Raw genomic sequence first — 20,914 nt, 5'->3', positions numbered from 1 at the left:
TTTTTTTTTTTTTTTTGAGACAGAGTCTTGCTCTGTTGCCCAAGCTAGAATGCAGTGGCGCAATCTTGGCTCATTGCAACCTCTGCCTCCTGGGTTCAAGTGATTCTCCTGCCTCAGCCTCCCAAGTAGCTGGGATTATAAGCATGTGGCACCATGCCTGGCTAATTTTTGTATTTTTAGTAGAGATGGGGTTTCGCCATGTTAGCCAGGCTGGTCTTGAACTCCTGACCTCTGGCAATCTAACTGCCTCAGCCTCCCCAAGTGCTGGGATTACAGGCATGAGCCACTGAGCCCGGCCGTGAATCTGAATTTTTAAGAGGCACCCTCTGCCACACGCTCTGTGTCCCTAGAGTTTGTAGCACCTTTAGGTTTGAGAAGCAAACCTAACCTTACAATAAACAATCAAAGAGTCTTTGTCACTGGCCTCTGTGACAAGGACTGAAAAGCTGATGTATACCATGCAGCTTCCGCTTTAATCCATGTAAAGGAAGTTGAAGACCTAAACAAATTCACGCATTGCTTGCAAGAACAGTGGTGAGTGACTCTATCATTATTCTTACGTTGGGGAAGGAAGTCTTTTTCTTCTTGTCAGAGATGACTGTTTAGGTTTTGGCAGTTCAGTAATGAGTATACTGTATAAATGACCATACACTGAAATTTTAAGAGCTGGTATGGAAAGCAGGGGCAAAAGCATTGGGGCAAAAAGCCACATCGATGGAATAACTTGCTCAGCAAAACAAAGGGATAGAGTGGCAGCACGGTTATCTTACTTTCACCAAGCCTCTTTCTGTCAGTTCTTTATTTTGCTAAGCCATGACTCTTCTTCCATACCTCTTACAGTTGGTGATACTTCCGAGCACAATGCTCAGAAGCAGAACATCTCTTATTTATATAATTTGCAATTTTCCTTAGCCATAGTAGTAAAAACTCATTTTGTTCCCATATGAAAATTAACCAACATTTATTGGCCAGGTGTGGTGGCTCATGCCTGTAATCCCAGCACTTTGGGAGGTGAATGGATCACCTGAGGTCAGAAGTTTGAGACCAGCCTGGCCACATGGTGAAAATAAAAAAAATTAGCCAGGTGTGGTGGTGCGTGCCTGTAGTCCCAGCTACACGAGAGGCTGAGGCAGGATGATTGCTTGAGCCAGGACGGTAGAGGTTGCTATAAGCCAAGATCGTGACACTGCACTGTAGCCTTGGCAACAGAGCAAGAGCAAGACTCCGTCTCAAAAAAAAAATAAATAAATAGAAAAGAAAATTAACCAACATTATAAACTAACCTGAATTACTTCCAAAGCCCAAACTTCAACTGCTGGTGAAATTTGCCTATACCTCCCCAAAGCGCTTTTCCACCTATGGGCACCAAAGGACTGTCTTTTTCCAGTTTCTACAATATATATGTTTTTCTCTCATTTTAACATCTCTGAAATTGGGGTGTGTCTTATAACTGTTTGTATTATAAAGTTTAATTGGCAGTATTTTTTCTTAATGATACTTAAAATAATGGATCACACAGTAATGAAAGGAATCACAGATTTGATGAAATATGATAGATGCTACCAAATACCTTGGGAAATCTAGTAACTGCACATCTCAGGGAACGGATATGAGCTTGATCCTTATCCATCTGAACACTTAATTCAACACCAACCCATATGCCAGGTAAAAAAAAATCCACTGGTCCTATAATTTCAAAATTGCATTCTAGTTCCCAAGGCAGACTTGCTCTTCAACAGGGCCAGCTATGCAGGAAGTGAGCCTGCTTCTCTGTGGGCTCATCTTTGCTGTCAGAAACATCTAGATGAATCTTTCCTACCAAGTCATTGCAGTGAAGGGCCTCTGGGTTTGTATACAGTTAGACATACTCACTGACAGCACAGAACCCAAAGGGCTTCCTCTGGAATGATTACCTGGTCATTCTCTAACTTGGAATGCAGCTGGCTGGGGTGGTGGAGCCCATCTGAGACAGTCTTGCTGCCTGTTTTATTTGGTAGGTTCTTCCTACTCGAAAGCTCTCCGGCAGAAGAATATGTCAAACCATCAAAATCTTTTCCCTCTGACACCCCCATAAACTCTGTGAAAGAATGGTCCTCAAGGACGTTGGTGGTGTGTTCTACCGTCACCTCCCTGGGGCAGAATCCCCTGGCTGGCTGGCTGCTTTTGCTGGGGCAGACATCTAGTTCTGCACATGAGCCAGTCCTGCACAGTGATTTGGAGTTTTTCTCAGGGATGCTTTGGGAGGATGGGCTCCCTTTGGCTAAGGCACTGTTTTCCTTGAGTGGCACCGTAATTATCTTGTCCTTTACCAAGACTTTTTCTACTTCTGTTAACTCCTTGTTCGAGGACGGCCTGAAATCATGCACAAGTGATGGTGTGGAGTGCTCGGTGGAGTCTGCCTCCTTTGTCTGAAGGGCCAGCTGATCTGAGCTGTCACTAGAAGGGACCACCATATCAGACAGGGTGGCATTGGAGGCACTGTGGGAAAAGTAGCCACTGGTAATACTGCTGGTGGTAGGGCTACGGGACACTTCTTTCTCCAAGACCCGTGAGTTTGACAGATCTACTTTTGAGGAAAACCATTCCCTGTTCTCCAAGCTGGCATTGTAAACACTGAAGTCAGCAAACTCCACAGGCACATAAGTCTGTGAACTTATCAGCTTCCTGTTAATAGCTTCCAGCTCATTTTCCTCCTCCTCAGAGTCCTATAGAAGGAAAGCAAAAGTCAGTCATTAGCTCCTTGTAGTGACTGTGCTGTTGAGACAAGTTTTAAATACTTGGCTATTAAAGGCATTCGCGTTCACATGGTGTTCAGTGTTTTCTTTCTGTCTTTCCAAATCTGGCCAGATCACGTCACCTATTGCAGATATAGGTATATCGGTATTCTCAGAGACCTGCGAATATAAGCCCCTTGTCATCTACTATGAAGGGTATTTAGTTCTTCTAGGTTCACTCAGTGCTAATTAGAAATCATTCCTTCCCTGGTTTAAGAGAAAGGATGGAACTGAAGTGCACTGGACATTTTATTAGTTATTCAGAATCAGTTTTTAGTTGTGATGTTTTCTCTTTTCTCGTTAAATGAGCAGAGAAACAGGCAGAGGCAGAGAAGAGCCACTCCATTTGTCTTTAGAATCTTCACCTTGAAAAGCAAAGTACAGGTAGTTAAGGTAATTTGTAAAAATTTCTCAGCTATTTTATGGAGGAAAGGGGAGTTAAACAAAGAACCCAAATGCAAAAGGGCAAAAAACACAATTTCAAGACTCACTTTTATATTATACTAAATATTGCAAGGCAATAAAATACTAACAATTTATCTGACAATCGCTGTCTTCTAGGATTTCTGGGAAGTATGAGTAGAGGGTTTGGCTAGAAGGTGAAGAAGGCATGGTAAAGTTTAAATGAAAATCTCCTTTGTAAAATAGTTTTCAAACCCTGTTCATAACAATCGGTAAATACTTGCAAAAGTGGGTGTCACCAACTCCCCAATCTATCTCCAAATGAATGGTTCTTTTATTTTTGGTTAAAAAAATGTGGATATTTTACATCCGAATAAAATAAACGATATACTCTCTAGCCATTTGTAATTCACCTCAGAAGCACCTAATGAAATTGTAAATATTCCTTTTAAAATGAGTCTTTCGCCGGGCGCGGTGGCTCAAGCCTGTAATCCCAGCACTTTGGGAGGCCGAGGCGGGTGGATCCCGAGGTCAAGAGATCGAGACCGTCCTGGTCAACATGGTGAAACCCCGTCTCTACTAAAACTACAAAAAATTAGCTGGGCATGGTGGTGCGTGCCTGTAATCCCAGCTACTCAGGAGGCTGAGGCAGGAGAATTGCCTGAACCCAGGAGGCGGAGGTTGCGGTGAGCCGAGATCAAGCCATTGCACTCCAGCCTGGGTAACAAGAGTGAAACTCCGTCTCAAAAAAAAAAATAAAATAAAATAAAAAAAATAAAAATAAAATAAAATAAAATGAGTCTTTCATTCAACAAATACACACTGAGCATCCACTACGTGCCAGCCATCATCGTAAGAACTTGGGAATAGCAACGGTGAGCAAAAGAAGGCATGCTCCCTCCCTCAGATAATTACAACTTTGCACTCTTGCTCTTAGAACAATCCTGGACTTTGCATGGATGCATAAAAATTTCATTTACGGAAAACTTAGATACCTCAAAAATAGCTTTCTTTCATTGGTCATCTGGTTTAAAATATCTGTACAATTAGAACAACTAGATGCATGTAAAGACCTGGAACCAAAACATCAGCCCTATTCATTAAGTTTGTATATTATGTATTTTAAGATTTATTTACATTTATTTATTTTTTTACAGACAGGGGTCCACTCTGTCACTCAGGTTGGTATGGAGTAGTGCAATTGCAGCTCACTGTAGCTCAAATCCCTGGGCTCAAGCAATTCTCTGATCTCAGCATCCTGAGTGGCTGGGATTACAAGTCTGAGCTACTTTACCCGGTCCATAAATTTGCATTTTAATTCAGGTGGGGAGGGGGCAACATCTTCAAGGCATGGCAAATACTTGTTTACAAATGAACATAACTTTCATCTGTTTAGATGAACAGTAGTATTTTCTTTTGCATTTCAAGATTCTACATACCTCAAAAATATTTTAATACTCTTTTTCTTTTTTGAGACGGAGTCTCGCTCTGTCATCCAGGCTGGATTGCAGTGGTGCGATCTCGGCTCTCTGCAATCTCAGCCTCCTGGGTTCGAGCTATTCTCCTGCCTCAGCCTCCCAAGTAGCTGGGACTACAGGTGCATGCTACCATACCTGGCTAATTTTTGTATTTTTAGTAGAGACGGGGCTTCACCGTCTTAGCTAGGATGGTCTCGATCTCCTAACCTCGTGATCCGCCTGCCTTGACCTCCCAAAGTGCTGGGATTACAGGCGTAAGCCACTGTACCTGGCAGTTTAATACTCTCTTAAATGCTTCTCAGCTTTTAAAATAATTTAGTTTTTATAACTAAGTTCTAAAAATGTGACTGAATATAAATGTGGAAAGGAATTGGTGACCTTAATTCTTTAGCTATTAATCAAAGGTGAATATCAAATATTAGTGATAAAGTTCCTGAAATTGGCAAAACAAAATTTTTGGAGACACTAATCTATTTCCATCTTATCTTAATCTGCATCTAAATTAAGTAGCATTATCAAAAAAGTGGGTGTGGTAGAGCATTCTTTCCCTGGGTTTGGAGAAATGGTGGTGAAGGAACAAAGACTGAATAGAATTGTCTGAACAAGCAGCCTTTGCCTATATTTTCTATATTCTCTACTTGTCATGTTTAGACTCTAAATTAAATTAAATTTCTTTTTTCTTTCTTTTTTTTTTTTTTTTTTGGAGACGAAGTCTCACTCTTGTTGTTGCCCAGGCTGGAGTGCAATGGTGTGATCTCGGCTCATCGCAACCTCCGTCTCCTGGGTTCAAGCAATTCTCCTACCTCAGCCTCCCGAGTAGCTGGGATTACAGGCACCTGCCACCATGACTGGCTAATTTTTGTATTTTTAGTAGAGATGGGGTTTCACCATGCTGGCCAGACTTGTCTAGAACGCCTGACCTCAGGCGATCCGCCTGCCTCAGCCTTCCAAAGTGCTAGGATTACAGATGTGAGCCACCTCGCCTGGCACAAAAGTGTTTGTATCTCTTCTATTTCCTTTTGATTTAAGCTGGCAAAGAAACACAATTCTCCAAGCCCAAGCATATATAATGCAATTAATGACTAAATTACTATTTACTGTAATTAATTACGAAAGTTATTTACTGCAAGAAAAATCAAATTTAAAGATGAGAATTAGTAATTTGGGGTCCTTTATATGCTTAAAGTTATTTCTTCTCAATACTAAGGAAAGGTCTGCTATCCTAAAATAAAATTTTGCTGAATGAAATATGCAATCATGAATTTACTGAGCAGATAGAGTTGTACACTTATCAAAGATAATAAATTACTCCTAAAGGATTAGAGTGACATTAATATAACTAAGAATCTACAAAGCCCCAAGAGATTAAGTTCAAATAGGTAGCAGTTCACAGTGGGGAAAATAACCCAAAATCCCAAAGGAAAAGGTGAAGACAGTAGGGTCAGCTTATTCCAGAAAAAGGAAAATTTAGCAGAGATTAAACATTTTCCAATACTTAAAAGGAGACTGAATGTTTACTGAGTTATTGCCAATTAAGGGATGATTTAATTGGCTTAAACTGTATTTTGAGGGAGTTTGGTTTAGACTTTTTATACCAGAAATATCATTTCTCATTATATCTTAAAGAAGAATAAACTAAGCAACTTCCTATTTTTGTCTTAAGGACAAAAATAATGAAAACCCTACCTAAAGTGGTGTGTGGAGTCAAGTTCTCCAGCTTCTCTATAGCTACAGTCTTCATTTGATTTTTGGAATTTAACTTACACTGCTATTTAGCTATAGACAAAACATCTTGATTTTAAAAAGGGATTGACATCCACATTAAAGCAGTGATTCCTTGTAAGGAGTTTCACTTGATTAATGCAATTTTCACTTCTATTATAATCATGTCTGTGCTGTTTACCAGAGGTCTCTGCAGAACTGTACCAGCCAAGGGCTCCAGTACTTCTGTCCATGGTACTGAGGAGCGAGCCCTTTGTCTGAAGAGCAGCCGCAGGGCATACTGGAACTGCACTATCTTTGGAAGCACCTGGAGTCACTGGAGTCCCCTCAATTATGCTGAGGAATGGGGCTCTTTGGTCTTATGCTCTTATTAACTGTGAGACCTTGAGCGAGTTGCTCAACAATTCTAACCCTTTGTTTCTTCTTCTGTAAATGAGGGGAAAAAACCACATGCTATCTATGCAAGACCTAAGAGAAGGGTCATGTGGATACTAGGAAAAATCACTGACTTTCTTTCAGCTATTCTCTATGTTTTGTGACTTAAAAAAGATAGACTCCAAAGGTATATTGTTGGCTCTATCCTATTCATACGAGACATGAGGTACATTTTGTCTTCTCAAACTGATCAAACAACAAAATATTGCTTTAAGAATCAAGCATAGCCACATTGACTATATTTTATTACAGAAGTTACTATGGTAATTAGGTGGGTTAAACAATGACAGGAACAATGTCTTGATACTGTCCTTCTCAAGAATGATTTCAAACTCTCTTGATCAGTCTGAACTCCTGAGTCACTCTGATTGTTCAAAAGTGGAAGAGAAAAGAATGTGAATTAGTCACAGAGGAAGAAAACAGTTTGTACCCACTTATAAGAGAAAAAATAAAGTTTCCCAAAGAGAAACAGGAACCTTAGGTCAAACAAACAATGCACTTAAACTCTACCAAAACACCCTGAAAATCTGCTATCTGGAATGAATTAAAGAGCCCAAAAACCTCTTGAGTACAGAATGCTCAGCAAGCCAGTTTCCTATGGAGAGTAGAGGACAGCTTTTTCGAGTAAGACTCTGGCAAGAACAGTAACACCATCAAATTCTCCTTACTGTACTCCATGGCGCATTCAGTCATAGAGTCTAACTGCTGCTTGAGACTTCTTGGGTCAAGATAATCCGGTTCCATCCTGCCCTCTGCTAGCTGAAAGCCCTGAGATGGGTTTTATTTTAAAATATTAAAGGGAACATGAAGAAAACATGAGTCTAGCCCTGTGAACTGTGAAAATACCTGTTGAGCAGCCCAGAAAGCTCATCCAGCAGTCTCTTGAGGGTGTTCTACCAAAATGTGTTGTTACAATAGGTTTAAATTGAGTGGCTGTGCACCACAGTGATAAGTGTCATGCCGATAAACAGATCCAATCAGACACAGAGCCCGAGAATTGGCAGGGAAACAAACTAGTCATTTGGCCTTTTTTAGCCCACACTGCAGCCCTTGTTAATAGAGCAGGGGGTGGTCGGGTAAGTGGGGGAATAGCTCAATAAGATTTGGAGAGATGAAGGAGCAGCTATTAATATGTGGACTCTTCTCCATCAAAAACTAGGATGGGGTTTTGGGATAGAGGGACGGGGAGAAACCAAAGGCAGAGGAGGTGAAGAGGGATAAAGAAATGGAGGGAAAATGGTGCTTTTCTTCTTTCCTCATATTAGAAATGAGAAGGTTGTTTCTGAAGATCCACCAGCGCCCCAAGCATTCAGGGGGGTGGCCAACTGCACATCCGGATTAAGCTGCAGTTAGTTCTCACACAGTGTGCGAAAGGAACTGTTAAAAGATCTCACACTAATGAGCTTTGGGAATGGGTCTGGCATGGTGTCACCAGGAAATGAGACTCCCCACACTCTGCCCAACAGAGACAATCAGATCAACAGAAGCATCAAGTAGCCTCCTGTCTCCCCAAGCTGGCTTTACTTTTCAAAACCTAGGAAGCCACAGGAGGGTAAAAGCTGAGACAAAAAAAAAAATATATAGAATTCTTTCCAGGCTTGAGAATACACAGTTTTTTTTTTTGTTTGTTTTGTTTTGTTTTTTTAATTGAGGTATAATTTATAACCTAAGATGCCTGGTATGCAGTGTTTTCAAAACTGTATCTCAAATTTATAATTTTAAAACCAAGTGCTGAGGAATGAGGTTTCACAGGTAGAGTTTCAACCTACCTGTGGCAAAATATACATAAGTCATCCTGAATGCAAGGTCGGTACCAATGTATGGGAATATATTTTGCCAGCTAATTAACAAAGGCTACCCTAGGCAGTGAGATGATGAAGGGTCATGGTAGACTGCAGTGAAGCTCTAACTACAGAATTATCTTGGCAATAGCATCAGGCAACATAAAAAAGCTTCCAAACATATCCACAGCTAAATGCATGATTACTTACTCCAAGTAAGTGCAATTCCTCTAGGTAGATTAACTTCAGAATCTGGGCAATATGTATAGCACATTAGAAAGATTTTGGTATTAATTAAAGATATCTCTTTGTTACACTTTTCATAAAGACCAGAAGCAATCAAAGTGCCTTTCTCCCTTTTTCTAAGCAAACTTATCCTAAGCAAAAAAATAAATAAAATAAAATTGTAGGTCATGGCCACATCCATGCAAAATATCTTTACCAACGGTCACATTTTAATTTTTTTAAGACAAAGACCCAATACAAGTCTTAATTTCTTCAAGCATTTGGATGATTGTCTGTGAAAGGGCCTTAAACCCACCACCAGGCAATATGACAGAAACGGTTCCAGAACTTACAATCTTCTTCTCACGTTTGCTATTGTGTTCTACTGGCATGCTGCTGCCATTGCTTCCTGAGGGCACAATGCAGCCAGGGTTATGTGCCTGAGGTGGAGGCATGCTCTGCAAAGGTTAAGACACACAGATGCATCACACACAAAAGACGACAACGGCCAAAATACACATTAAGTACATGCAAGTTAGAAAAGCAATGCTAACACCCTTATTACATGTGAGTAACGCAGCAGCCAATTCTGTAGGCCAGAGTTAAACCACTGGAGAAATACGACAGGAATAAACAGATTCTGTGACAAAAAGCATAATTAGTCTTATTTAAAAAACAGCCTTTTGACCAGGAACAGTGGCTCATGCCTGTAATCCCAGTGCCCTGGGAGGCTGAGGCAGGAGGATCACTTGAGGCCAGGACTTTGAGACTAGCCTGAGTAACACAGCAAGACCCTATCTCTATAAAAAACAAAATTAAAAATCCCCAATAAGACAAAAAAGAAAAATAATTTTAAAAAAGCCTTTAATATTTTCAAAACATCTAGAAAACATCTTTCTCACTTGAAACATAAAAAATACTTTGAAAAGTCATAAACACAAAGAAATAAAACCACAGGAGTGACAACAAACAAGAGATTCTACCATGACTCTGCATGCTTGAGAAAGAGGAATTCGAGAACGGGGGTCCATGGAGCGATGACCATGCTCATCCACATGTAGCACTCGGCTTGTTAATGCAAATGGCTGCTTCACAGGCGACACACTCTGCTCTATTCTGCACATAACAGACAAGTCAGACATTTACCTCCTGGCTTAGAAGAGGCCTTGCTTCAAGGGCTATCCTTTTCTTATGCTCCTCTTTTACAGGCATCAGGGGCTTGAAAAACTTTGGCGGCTGAGGAGAGAATGCTTTAAAAGGGCTGACGGTTAAGGCATGAGGAGTCTCTGATGTACAGCCTGGGGAAGAGGAGAAGTTATGAGTTTACAGATGCTGCACACTTTAAGCAACACATAGGAACTGAGGCAACGACCTAGCCATGGGAGTATCCGGGAGAACAATGAAATTCATAGGATAATAGTTGGCTAAGCATGAAAACAGATGTACACCCACCCTGTGCAACATAGGGAGACCAGACTGTAAAAAAAAAAAAAAAAACCAAAAAACAAATAGCCAGGCATGGTGGTGTGCCCCTGTTGTACTTGCTACTCAGGAGGCTGAGGCAAGATCGCTTGAGCCCCAGGGGTTGAGGCTGCAGTGAGTTATGATGGTGCCACTGCACCCCAGCCCGGGCAAGAGAGAGAGGCTCTGTCTCAAAAAAACCACAAAAAACCAAACCAAACCAAAACAAAGAAAAACCATGAAATACATGTAGGCAAGAATAGGAACAAAGCTATGAAGTCACAAAGAGTTACTAAAGTGCTAATGTATGTGAACAAAATGAGACACCCAATTTTCTACACTCTTTTCAAGGTCCAGCTTCAGCGCCACTAACCAGACCAATTTCAGCTCGTGCTGATTTTCCATTTCTCTGAATTCTCACAGCACTTTATCATTTAACATCTTATTTTCTTTTTTTAATCACCAGGAGTCAAGCTAGATTAACATCTTATTTTCTATGTCTCTTGTTTCCACAGTTATAAGACAGAAAGTTGAGGCTCAGTAAGTACTAAATGAATGAATACTGTGTACATTTTCTTGCAAGCCTCTGTTTCTTCCTGCTGTATATGACTAAGGGAGCACAATTCTTCTTTTTTGTTTGAATCATTTCTTACCCCTTTGGCCTCGTTTCTCCCTTTCCAATTTGCTAGCATAATGGCGAATATATCTTATATTTTACCTACTGATATAAGGTATAAGGTAACAGAACTGATTTATATAGCCAAAGAGTAGTATTCCCATGAAGGCACTGGTAGACTATATAATTTTGGTAGTAATATTACCATGAATCAGACTCATTTTGGGTATCATTTTTGAAAACTGTTTTAAGAATCAAAGTTATGTTCTTGTAAAAATTCCTTTAGGTACACAAGCATGACAGGACCGGACATTCTTCTCGTGGAAAATAATGATTTGTATGTGCTCAAAACTGGACTTCAAAGTCAGGAAATGATGTATGAAAGATGATTTGGAAGTTCTAAAGTGATATACAAAAAGCCTACCATTATTTGGGTGGTATGTTGGATCCAAAACAAAAACAGATCAAATAAGTGAACATGATAGGTTCCATTCAGTAAGACAGCTTTGAATCCATCTAGTTAATTAGAATATCAGCTTCATATCTCATTATATGCTACTAATGAAAGACTTTTTTTCATGTATTACAAAGAAATATCACTGCAAAAAAATCTCACCATTACCCATTATTTTTTTATGAAGCTGATATTGAGACGGAGTTTCACTCATGTTACCCAGGCTGGAGTGCAATGGCGCAATCTTGGCTCACCGCAACCTCCGCCTCCTGGGTTCAGGCAATTCTCCTGCCTCAGCCTCCTGAGTAGCTGGGATTACAGGCACGCGCCACCAGGCCCAGCTAAATTTTTGTATTTTTAGTAGAGACGGGGTTTCACCATGTTGACCAGGATGGTCTCGATCTCTTGACCTCGTGATCCACCCGCCTCGGCCTCCCACAGTGCTGGGATTACAGGCTTGAGCCACCGCACCCGGCACCATTACCTTCTTTATTCCTTCGAGGAGAATCCCTGGGTAAAGTTCCATAACATGCTACATCTTGGTAACTGGAGCTGTAGTCAGACATGTCCAACTGGTTCTCTGGCCAACCCTACAAGGTAGAAATATAGGCTAACTGTAATTGAGTCACTCTATAACAAGAAATAAAACCCAGGTTGGAGTTTCTTCTATTTTTCAATGGCAGTATATACTCTTCCTTAAGAATTTTTATTACGAAATATTTCAAATATACAGGAAAGGCATGAATATTACAACAAATACTGTCTTACTCAAGGTATACCCAGAGTGAATAAATGTCAATACTTTATTATGTTTGCTTAAGATTTAATAAAATTATTACAAATGTAGTTTAATCTTTTGGTCCCATTCATCTTCCTCCCTCCCCAGAGGCAGCCACTTTGAGCAATTTGGCATATATCCATAATGACTTGATAATTTAATGAGCAAACTGAAACACTCTCAGAAGACATCTGTTCCATTAGTAATTCTGCCTGGGTAGCGGGCACAGCTGGGACCATCCCAGGCAAATTTGGCAGTGTGGTTACTCTACCTATACTTGCAATTTAGAAGTTTCAAATAGGTATAAGGTATTGATATACAGAACAGAGAAAACTCTGGCATATCATATGAGCTTATTTAACCTTATTTCAACTTCTCAGGAGTTGACTGCCTCTGAGGACTAAATTTTTTTAAACTTCTTAAGGACATAAATCTGTGCTTATACCTTTTGGATCATCCATAGTCTCTAGCACAGTAACTCATATATAATATGTATTCAAGAAATATTTGTTGAGTAAGATAATGTTGCAATTGGTCCTTAATTTTAAATCCCTGTTTTACCCATTTGAAATAATTTTGATTATGCTATGGTGGATATAACACCTTCTCAAATCAGAGTTAGACCCATAAAAACAGAGACATCTATTCAATTATGTGGTACTGTCCTAGTATGGAATCTATCACGGTAAGAAACAATGTAATACTGAAAGTGCATAGCAATTGGCTAGATATGGTGGCTCAAACCTGTAATCGCACCACTTTGGGAGGCTGAGATGGGTGAATCACCTGAGGTCAGGAGTTCGAGACCAGCCTGGCCAACATGGCGAAACTCCATCTCTACTAAAAATACGAAATCAGACAGGTGTGCTGGCAAATGCCTATAATCCCAGCTACTCAGGAGGCTGAGGCAGGAGAATCACTTGAACCTGAGAGGCAGAGATTGCAGTGAGCTCAGTGAGCTGAAATTGCAGTGGGCTCAGTGAGCTGAAATTGTGCCACTGCACTCCAGCCTGGGCAACGAGAGAGAAACTCCATCTCAAAAACAAAATAAAATAAAATTGAAAAGTGCACAGCAATTTCACATCAAGAATTTGAACTTGGAAATGGAGCTGTGGAGAGAACTATTTGCTTATGATTAAGATGGGAAGCCCAGAGATTTTTCTTTTTCTTTTTTTGAGATGAAGTTTTGCTCTTGTTGCTCAGGCTGAAGTGCAATGGCGTGATCTTGACTAAGGCCTCCACCTCCCAGGTTTAAGTGATTCTCCTGCCTCAGCCTCCTGAGTAGCTGGGACTACAGGTATGCGCCACTACTCCTGGCTAATTTTGTATTTTTAGTAAAGATGGGCTTTCTTCATGTTGGCCAGGGTGATCTCAAACTTCCGACCTCAGGTGATCTGCCCACCTCAGCCTCCCCAAGTGTTGGGATTACAGGTGTGAGCCACCATGCCCAGCCCTTTTTCTTTTTTTAAACTGACAGGATCAACCAAGTAAGCCCCAGAGATTTTAAAAACATGAAGATCCCATAGCTTTCCAGACTAAGATTCTGCTAAAAACCTAACCATGCTCATAGGTACATACCTTATCATCTTCATCAAAGCCAGAAAGGTCTGGTCGGCTGGAAGAGACCTATAAGAGAAGAATGGTTTTAACAATGTGGTCAATATATTTAATATGTTTCTTTTTATATAAAGAAACAATGTCACAATTGAAGCCTGTATTATTCATTCTTCTCCTCCTCTTTCTTCCCTCTCCAGGAGTAGTGACTACCCTCAATTTGGAGTTTATTATTCCCATACAAGTTTTATATAATTATATGTGTATATACTCATAACCAAGTTAATATTATTTTGCATATTTTATACTTTGTATGAGCGATACCTTACTATATATGGTCTTATTCAATAGTCTAGTCAAGAGATGTGTACTATTTTTAGTATCATTTAGTTTTAAATATGACTTGTATGAGAATCTCTAGAGTATGTATCTAAGGCATGAAATCTCTGGGTTGGACATAAGGTATGAATATATTTTGACTGCTTTTCCATACAGGTTTTAGAATCAACTTATCAAATCTTACAAAAAATTCTGCTGAGAATTTATAGATTAGCTTAAGGACGTGCCAAGTTTTTGATACTGTGAATTCTCATCAACGAGCATAATCATTATTTTAGTTTAGTCTTTCTTGTTGATAGCCGTTTCTTATCTGATTCAGTCTTTACAGGAGATTTCCATTTTATTTAAGCTTTTACATTTATTGGCATAACATTATTCATAACTTACTCATGTCCAAATTTCTGCTCTTTCTAGACTAATGGCCTCCTTTTAATTCCCAGTAATATTTGTATCTTCTCTCATATTTTCTTTTCTTCCCCAATCAACCCTAACTAGAAGTCAGGTCATTTGACTAGTCTTTTCAAACAAGCTGATTTTCAGCTTTGTTGATTATTTGTTTTCATTTCACATATCTCTGGTCTAATATTTATTATTCCCTTCTTTATTTGAATTTATATTTCTTTTTTTTTTTTTTTTTCCTGAGATGGAGTCTTGCTCTGTTGCCCAGGCTGGAATGTAATGATATTGGCTCACTGCAACCTCTGCTTCCTGGGCTCAAGTGATTCTCCTGCCTCAGCCTCCTGAGTAGCTGGGATTAGCCACCATGCCTGGCTAATTTTTATATTTTTCAGTAGAAACAGGGTTTCACCATGTTGGTCAGGCTAGTCTTGAACTCCTGACCTCGGGTCCACCCGCCTCAGCCTCCCAAAGTGCTGGGATTACAGGCGTGAGCCACCGTGCCTGGTTATATTTCTGCTCTAATATTTCTTTCTTTCTTAATTTGAATGTATTCTGATTTTTCCCCTAAATTTAAACAATTTTATCTATAAATCTCTCTCTATGAATCTCTAAAAGATAAGGAACTTCCTTTCCCTTTTTAAAAATGATAATCACAATACCATTATCACATCTTAAAAATTTAAGTGATTCCTAAATACTATCCATTATATAGTCAGTGCTCAAATGTCTCATAAACGTTTAACTTCAGAGTTTACTTTGAATCAAGACGAAAATAGCTCATATATTGCAATTGGTTGATATACTGCTTAAGTCTCTCTGAATCTGAGTTTTCCCTTTTGAAATTTTGTTATAAAAACAATTAAATTTAAATTTATTTTGAAAAGCTAGGTCATTTGTTCTGCATAGTTTCCCATGGTCTGAATTGTGCTGATTAAATCCCTGTGGCGTCATTTAACATTTTCCTCTGTCCTCTAAATATTAGCAGTTTAGAGTCTCTCTCTCTCTCTTTTTTAAAGAGACAGGGTCTTGCACTATCACCCAGGCTACAGTCCAGTGGTGTGATCATAGCTCACTGTCTTTGAACTCCTGTGTGCTAGCTATCCTCCCGTGTCAGCCTCCTGAGTGGGACTACAAATGTGTGCCACCACATCTGGCTAATTAAAAAATATTTTTGTAGAGATGGGGTCTCACTATGTTCCCAAGGCCAGTCTCAAACTCCTGGCCTCCAGCAATCCTCTCTAAAGTCTTGATCAGATTCAGATTAAAAAATATATATGTATATTTTTAGATTACTTCATAAGCAGTTTTTCTTTACTTTTTAAGCTAGATGTTTACCTAATTGTGTTTACTCTACTTTTTAATATAAGCACTAGAAATTTCCTAATAGTAGCCCTCACTCTCTCATTTTTTCTATGGTCTGGTATTCTGCTTTATACAGAATTATAGGGAATTTAGGGTGAATAATTTCTATCTAAGTACCACTTTAACTGCATCTCATAAACATTGATCTATGTATCATTTTTATTCTTATTTAGTTTTAAAAACATCCTAATTTCCATTATAATTTCTTCTATGACAGCTGAGTTCATGAAAAGTGTTTCTCTATTTACAACTTTATGAGTCTGTCATCTATTTCTAATAAATGCATTGTGTTCAGAAGAAGTAATCTGTGTGATAATGATTACTGGGATTTGCTCTGTAACCCACTATAGGACAATTTTTGTTAATGTTCACTATGTTTTAAATAATTTTCTGGCAATTCTGGAGAACAGGAAAGCTGTGTGTTTCCTTGGAAAGACCTTACTTCCACTCAGCTGCTTCTGGGAAGTGGCTGCTTTGAAGTGGTCCACGCACTAATCTGTCCTGTCTGTCTGTGACAGTGTTGCCCCTGCTAGAAGCAGTTTCTGTCAATTGGATTTTCTGGACTAATTGGTTGAGGAAAATAATCAAAACGGTCAAAGGAACAACTAGGGACTCCCAGAGTGCCTACATGCAGTGGCTGACTCCTTACCACACTGATGGCGGCAGACTCTGCTTCACCAGGGGAGCTAGAACGGCACAAAAACTGACCCTGGAACAGCCAGTACCTACGGACTCGGCTGCCAGGATTCTTAGCTGACTCCACCATCTCTAACCAACTAAACTCAATTTGTATCTCAAGGAACTTCTTTCAAGGAGATAACTTGGTAACAGGAATTTATAAGATTGAACAAATGGCTCGGTCTTAGACAACTGTGCTTCCTGGTGTGCGTCCCTGGTTCAGAGAAGTAGGCCACACTTTGGGATGCCCACACCAGTGCCATAAGCTCTCTTGCCACCATGTGAACTCCACCTTCCCCCACCCCAGATCCTGAGACGTGTCACACAGGAGCAGATCCTTGGCAGGATGCACTTACATTATGAACATTTGGTGTACTGAGGCTCCTCCGAATGTGCCGGGCTTTGGTGGAAAGGGCTTCTTTGACTGTGACGGCCTGTAAACATAATAATTTGAAAATAATACTTTTTTTTTTCTATCAGAGATGGAGTCTCACTCTGTTGCCCAGGCTGGAGAGTGCAGTCGTGCGATCTTGGCTCACTGCAACCTGTGCCTCCCAGGTTCAAGCAACTCTCCTGCCTCAGTCTCCCAAGTAGCTGGGACTACAGGTGCATGCCACCATGCCTGGCTAATTTTTTTTTGTATTTTAGTAGAGATGGGGTTTCACCGTGTTACCCAGGCTGGTCTCAAACTCCTGGGCTCAGGTAATGTCCTTGCAAAGTGCTAGGATTATAGGCGTTGGCCACTGCACCTGGCCAATACTTTATTTTTTTATTCTATTTATAAAAGTAATAGATTTAAGTATCGACTACTTCAGTTCTACATACATATACATTTATAAAACTGGAATATTATTTTACCCACTTATTATTTGCTTAACAATTTATCAAAAACATTTTTTTAAAGATAAATAGGGCTGGGTGTGGTGGCTCAAGCCTGTAATCCCAGCACTGTGGGAGGCCGAGGCGGGTGGATCACGAGGTCAAGAGATCGAGACTATCCTGGTCAACATGGTGAAACCCCGTCTCTACTAAAAATACAAAAAATTAGCTGGGCATGGTGGCACGTGCCTGTAATCCCAGCTACTCAGGAGGCTGAGGCAGAAGAATTGCCTGAACCCAGGAAGCGGAGGTTGCGGTGGGCCGAGATTGCGCCATTGCACTCCAGCCTGGGTAACAAGAGCGAAACTCCGTCTCAAAAAAAAAAAAAAAAAAAAAAAAAGATAAATAAAACTGCAGGGTGTGGTGGTTCATGTTCGAATCCCAGCACTTTGGGAGACTGAAGCAGGTGGATCAATTGAGACAGGAGTTTGAGACCAGCCGGCCAAAATGGCGAAACCCCATCTCTACTAAAAAATACAAAAATTAGCTGGGTGTTGGGGTGGGTGCCTGTGGTTCCAGCTACCTGGAAGGCTGAGGCATGAGAACTGCTTGAATCTGGGAGGCAGAGGTCGCAGTGAGCTGGGATTGCGCCACTGCACTCCAGCCTGGGTGACAGAGCAAGATTCTGTCTCAAAAATAAACAAACAAACAAATAAATAAAACCAGAAAAACAGCAGAATGAAAGACATTTATGTTGTGAAATTTTTATACAGGTGGACAGAGGAAACGTAGAAGAGAGGCCGCTAACTCTATATCTCACTTGCAAAACGACAACGAAGTGTGATGCTGTTTGTACTTTACTCAAGTAGCAATTCAGGTGGGATTTCCACTAAGGGAAGATTTTTCTGACAGACGCCAATCACATTCCTCCTATTAATCAACACACACCCTCCACCATGTCAGCTGTCGCTCCTATGAAATGACACATCTCGTCTTATAGTTCCATTACTTCGTGGATTATTTTCACTTGAATGTCCTGTTGTCACCTCAAAAGTTAACTCAGGTCTAAAAATTAGGGAGATAATAATAGTCTCTGATTAAGCATATGGGCTTTGGAGTCAAACTATTTGGCTTTACATCTGACTTTGAACCTCTTCCTAGCTGTGTAACCATGAGTGAGTTAGCTAACTTCTGTCAGCCTTAATTTTCTCATTTGAAAATGGGGATTTCGGTTGGTTCCAGGTCTTTGCTATTGTAAACAGTGCTGCAATGAACATTCGTGTGCATGTGTCCTTATAGAACGATTTATAATCCTTTGGATATATACCCAGTAACGGGATTGCTGGGTCAAATGGAATTGATAGACTGGACAGGGAAAAATGTGACACATATACACCATGGAATATTATGCAGCCATAAAAAACGAGTTCGTGCCCTTTGTAGGGACATGGATGAACTTGGAAACCATCATTCTCAGCAAACTGACACAAGAGCAGAAAATCAAACACCACATGTTCTCATTCATAGGCAGGTGTTGAACAATGAGAACACATGGACACAGGGAGGGGAGCACTACACACTGGGGTCTGTTGGGGGGAAATAGGGGAGGGACAGAGCGGGGAGGGGAGTTGGGGAGAGATAGCATGGGGAGAAATGCCAGATATAGGTGATGGGGAGGAAGGCAGCAAATCACACTGCCATGTGTGTGCCTATGCAACAATCTTGCATGTTCTTCACATGCCCCCCAAAACTGAAAATGCAATAAAATAAATTAAAAAAAAAAAAAAGAAAATGGGGATTTCAATAGTACTTATCTCAGGGGGTTATCTTGAAGATTAAATAAAATAATATATCTATATTACTCAGCCTCAGTGTTTGGCAAATAGGAAGTATTCAGTAAAAGTTAGTCATTTTTATTACTGTTTTGCCAGAATCCTTTCAATGAGATGGCTACTCAAGTGCTCCTTCTCTGATAGATTTAGTATTTGGTAAATAAATTCATGTCTGTCAATTGCGGGTGAAGGCTAGTGATTTCATCCTTGGTCCAGATATTCAGTTACTTGCCTGCCGGAGCCGTTCAAGACTCAGAATGTTTTCCACCTGCAGCACACCCCGAGTGTACTTCTCAATGTACGTCTCCCCGTCTGACGTGCCTTCGTTTTCACTCCTTGCTGCCAGAAGAGCCAGCGTTTCCCGGTCCTCTATCTCCTCAGTTGCCTAAAAGGACAGAAAGGAAGTGACAATACTTTGATGTGAACAATATTTTCTTCCAAAGTGTGGTGAGAAAATGTTTTAGAAGTCTGGAGAATGAACACATTCTCCATTATTTATATATTGATATTTTTAAAAGTAGCATATATTTTACCTTTGGTATATTGGATACTATTTCATAAGTTACACCACAGGAATAAACTATATTTTTCAGGGATATTCTCCTCTTCAAACTCTGCGTGAAACTCTGGTTAAAAAAAAAAGCTGAATTAAGCTATATGACAAATGTAAGTTATTTTGTATTTTACAAATATTAAAAGCATTATGAGTTACTATGTTTTTGATATGCACAATACCCAGCATAAGAGAAAAGAACTGAAGCTAAGAATCCCTATCTCCAAACCCAAGGGGTACTAACGTCCAGCTGTTAGTTGGGAATTAGACTATAGAATCTGCAGCATGTTCAGGGTTTCTGTGGTTGCTTCTCTCTCCCATCCGCTGCCTTCCTTTGATCTCTCCAGGGTTTAATCAGTCATTGCTGAGAGGCCAGACAACGCCGGAGAGGATCAGTTTCACTGACAGCACCTCTGAGATAGGATCCATCAAAGCAGCAGGATAGGGATTTGTTTGGAGTCTGCCTCTTGCCCTGGTTTTGTCATTCACCTGCTTGGACGTGGCACTTAATCTCTCAGCCTCAGTTTTTCTACTTTTCAAACAGTGAAATACCACAGCTCCACTGCCTGTTAGGATTCTATGTCTCCAAACAGTCAAGGTGAAAATGCCCTTACTGGATGACACTGACCTCTGCTATCCTAATACCCACTATCTTGGATAAATGAGAATCGGACTATAACTTGGCCAGGATGGTCACATTTTGCACATCCCCTGCATTAGCACCACAAAACACTGCTTTGTGATAGACAGAGGGAAAAAAGTTTGAGCTTAGAGCCAGAATGGCAGAATCAGGCCTTGTTATTACCTGCTTGTTGTAAATATTGGCGGCAATCCGCTTTCGTAATACAAGCTCCATAGCAGCCGGGTGGCTGAGCTGGACTGTGGTTTTCACAATTAGGTAAATCCTTTCATTCTGTGGTGTGACCCTATTCAAGTGAACAGAATCATGCACCGAGGAATCCCAAGAGGCTGTGACTGAAACCTAGGAGTGGGGGAATGAGGGGGAGATGGAAATAAGACACAGGTCAGGCGTAGCAGTTTAACAGGGCATACAAGAGAAAGAAAATAAATTCAACTCACTGTAATCAAACAGATTTGTTTCCTAACCTTTTTTGAACAGCAACAGCAATGTTCCTTTTTTTTTTTTTTTTTTTTTTTTGGAGGGGTTTTTTTTTTTTTTCCCCGGGTTGGGGGGAAAGGGGGCGGTCGCAGACACGCCACCTCCCCCTCCCCCGGGGTTCGGGCATTTTCC

The 20,914-nt window shown here is 40.3% G+C and overlaps 1 protein-coding gene across 13 annotated transcripts in view; it reads right to left on the bottom strand.

Moving 5' to 3' along the window:
* Positions 1-20,914, bottom strand: part of KIF13A (kinesin family member 13A) — a 225,525-nt gene that overhangs the window by 3,161 nt on the left and 201,450 nt on the right. For 3 of the 13 annotated variants that reach the window (XM_032247634.1, XM_032247636.1, XM_032247639.1), the window contains 10 exons: positions 20,468-20,644; positions 19,643-19,735; positions 19,342-19,494; positions 16,815-16,892; positions 13,705-13,752; positions 11,833-11,938; positions 9,964-10,115; positions 9,171-9,275; positions 8,803-8,844; positions 1,452-2,705 (listed from right to left, as the gene is read on the bottom strand). In XM_032247634.1, coding sequence (XP_032103525.1) covers positions 1,869-2,705; positions 8,803-8,844; positions 9,171-9,275; positions 9,964-10,115; positions 11,833-11,938; positions 13,705-13,752; positions 16,815-16,892; positions 19,342-19,494; positions 19,643-19,735; positions 20,468-20,644 — 1,791 coding nt within the window. In that variant the 3' untranslated portion in view covers positions 1,452-1,868. Of the gene's footprint in view, positions 1-1,451; positions 2,706-6,894; positions 7,182-8,802; positions 8,845-9,170; positions 9,276-9,963; positions 10,116-11,832; positions 11,939-13,704; positions 13,753-16,814; positions 16,893-19,341; positions 19,495-19,642; positions 19,736-20,467; positions 20,645-20,914 lie in introns of those variants that run through there. The other 10 variants (XM_032247640.1, XM_032247642.1, XM_032247643.1 and 7 more) reach the window with 7 other exon arrangements.

This window comes from Sapajus apella, unplaced genomic scaffold, assembly GCF_009761245.1.
Source record: "Sapajus apella isolate SASKATOON/1434 unplaced genomic scaffold, GSC_monkey_1.0 scaffold63, whole genome shotgun sequence".
Taxonomy (NCBI): Eukaryota; Metazoa; Chordata; class Mammalia; order Primates; family Cebidae; genus Sapajus; species Sapajus apella.
The sequence above is the reverse complement of the archived record's forward strand: the minus strand, read 5'-3'. Positions and strand labels throughout refer to the sequence as shown.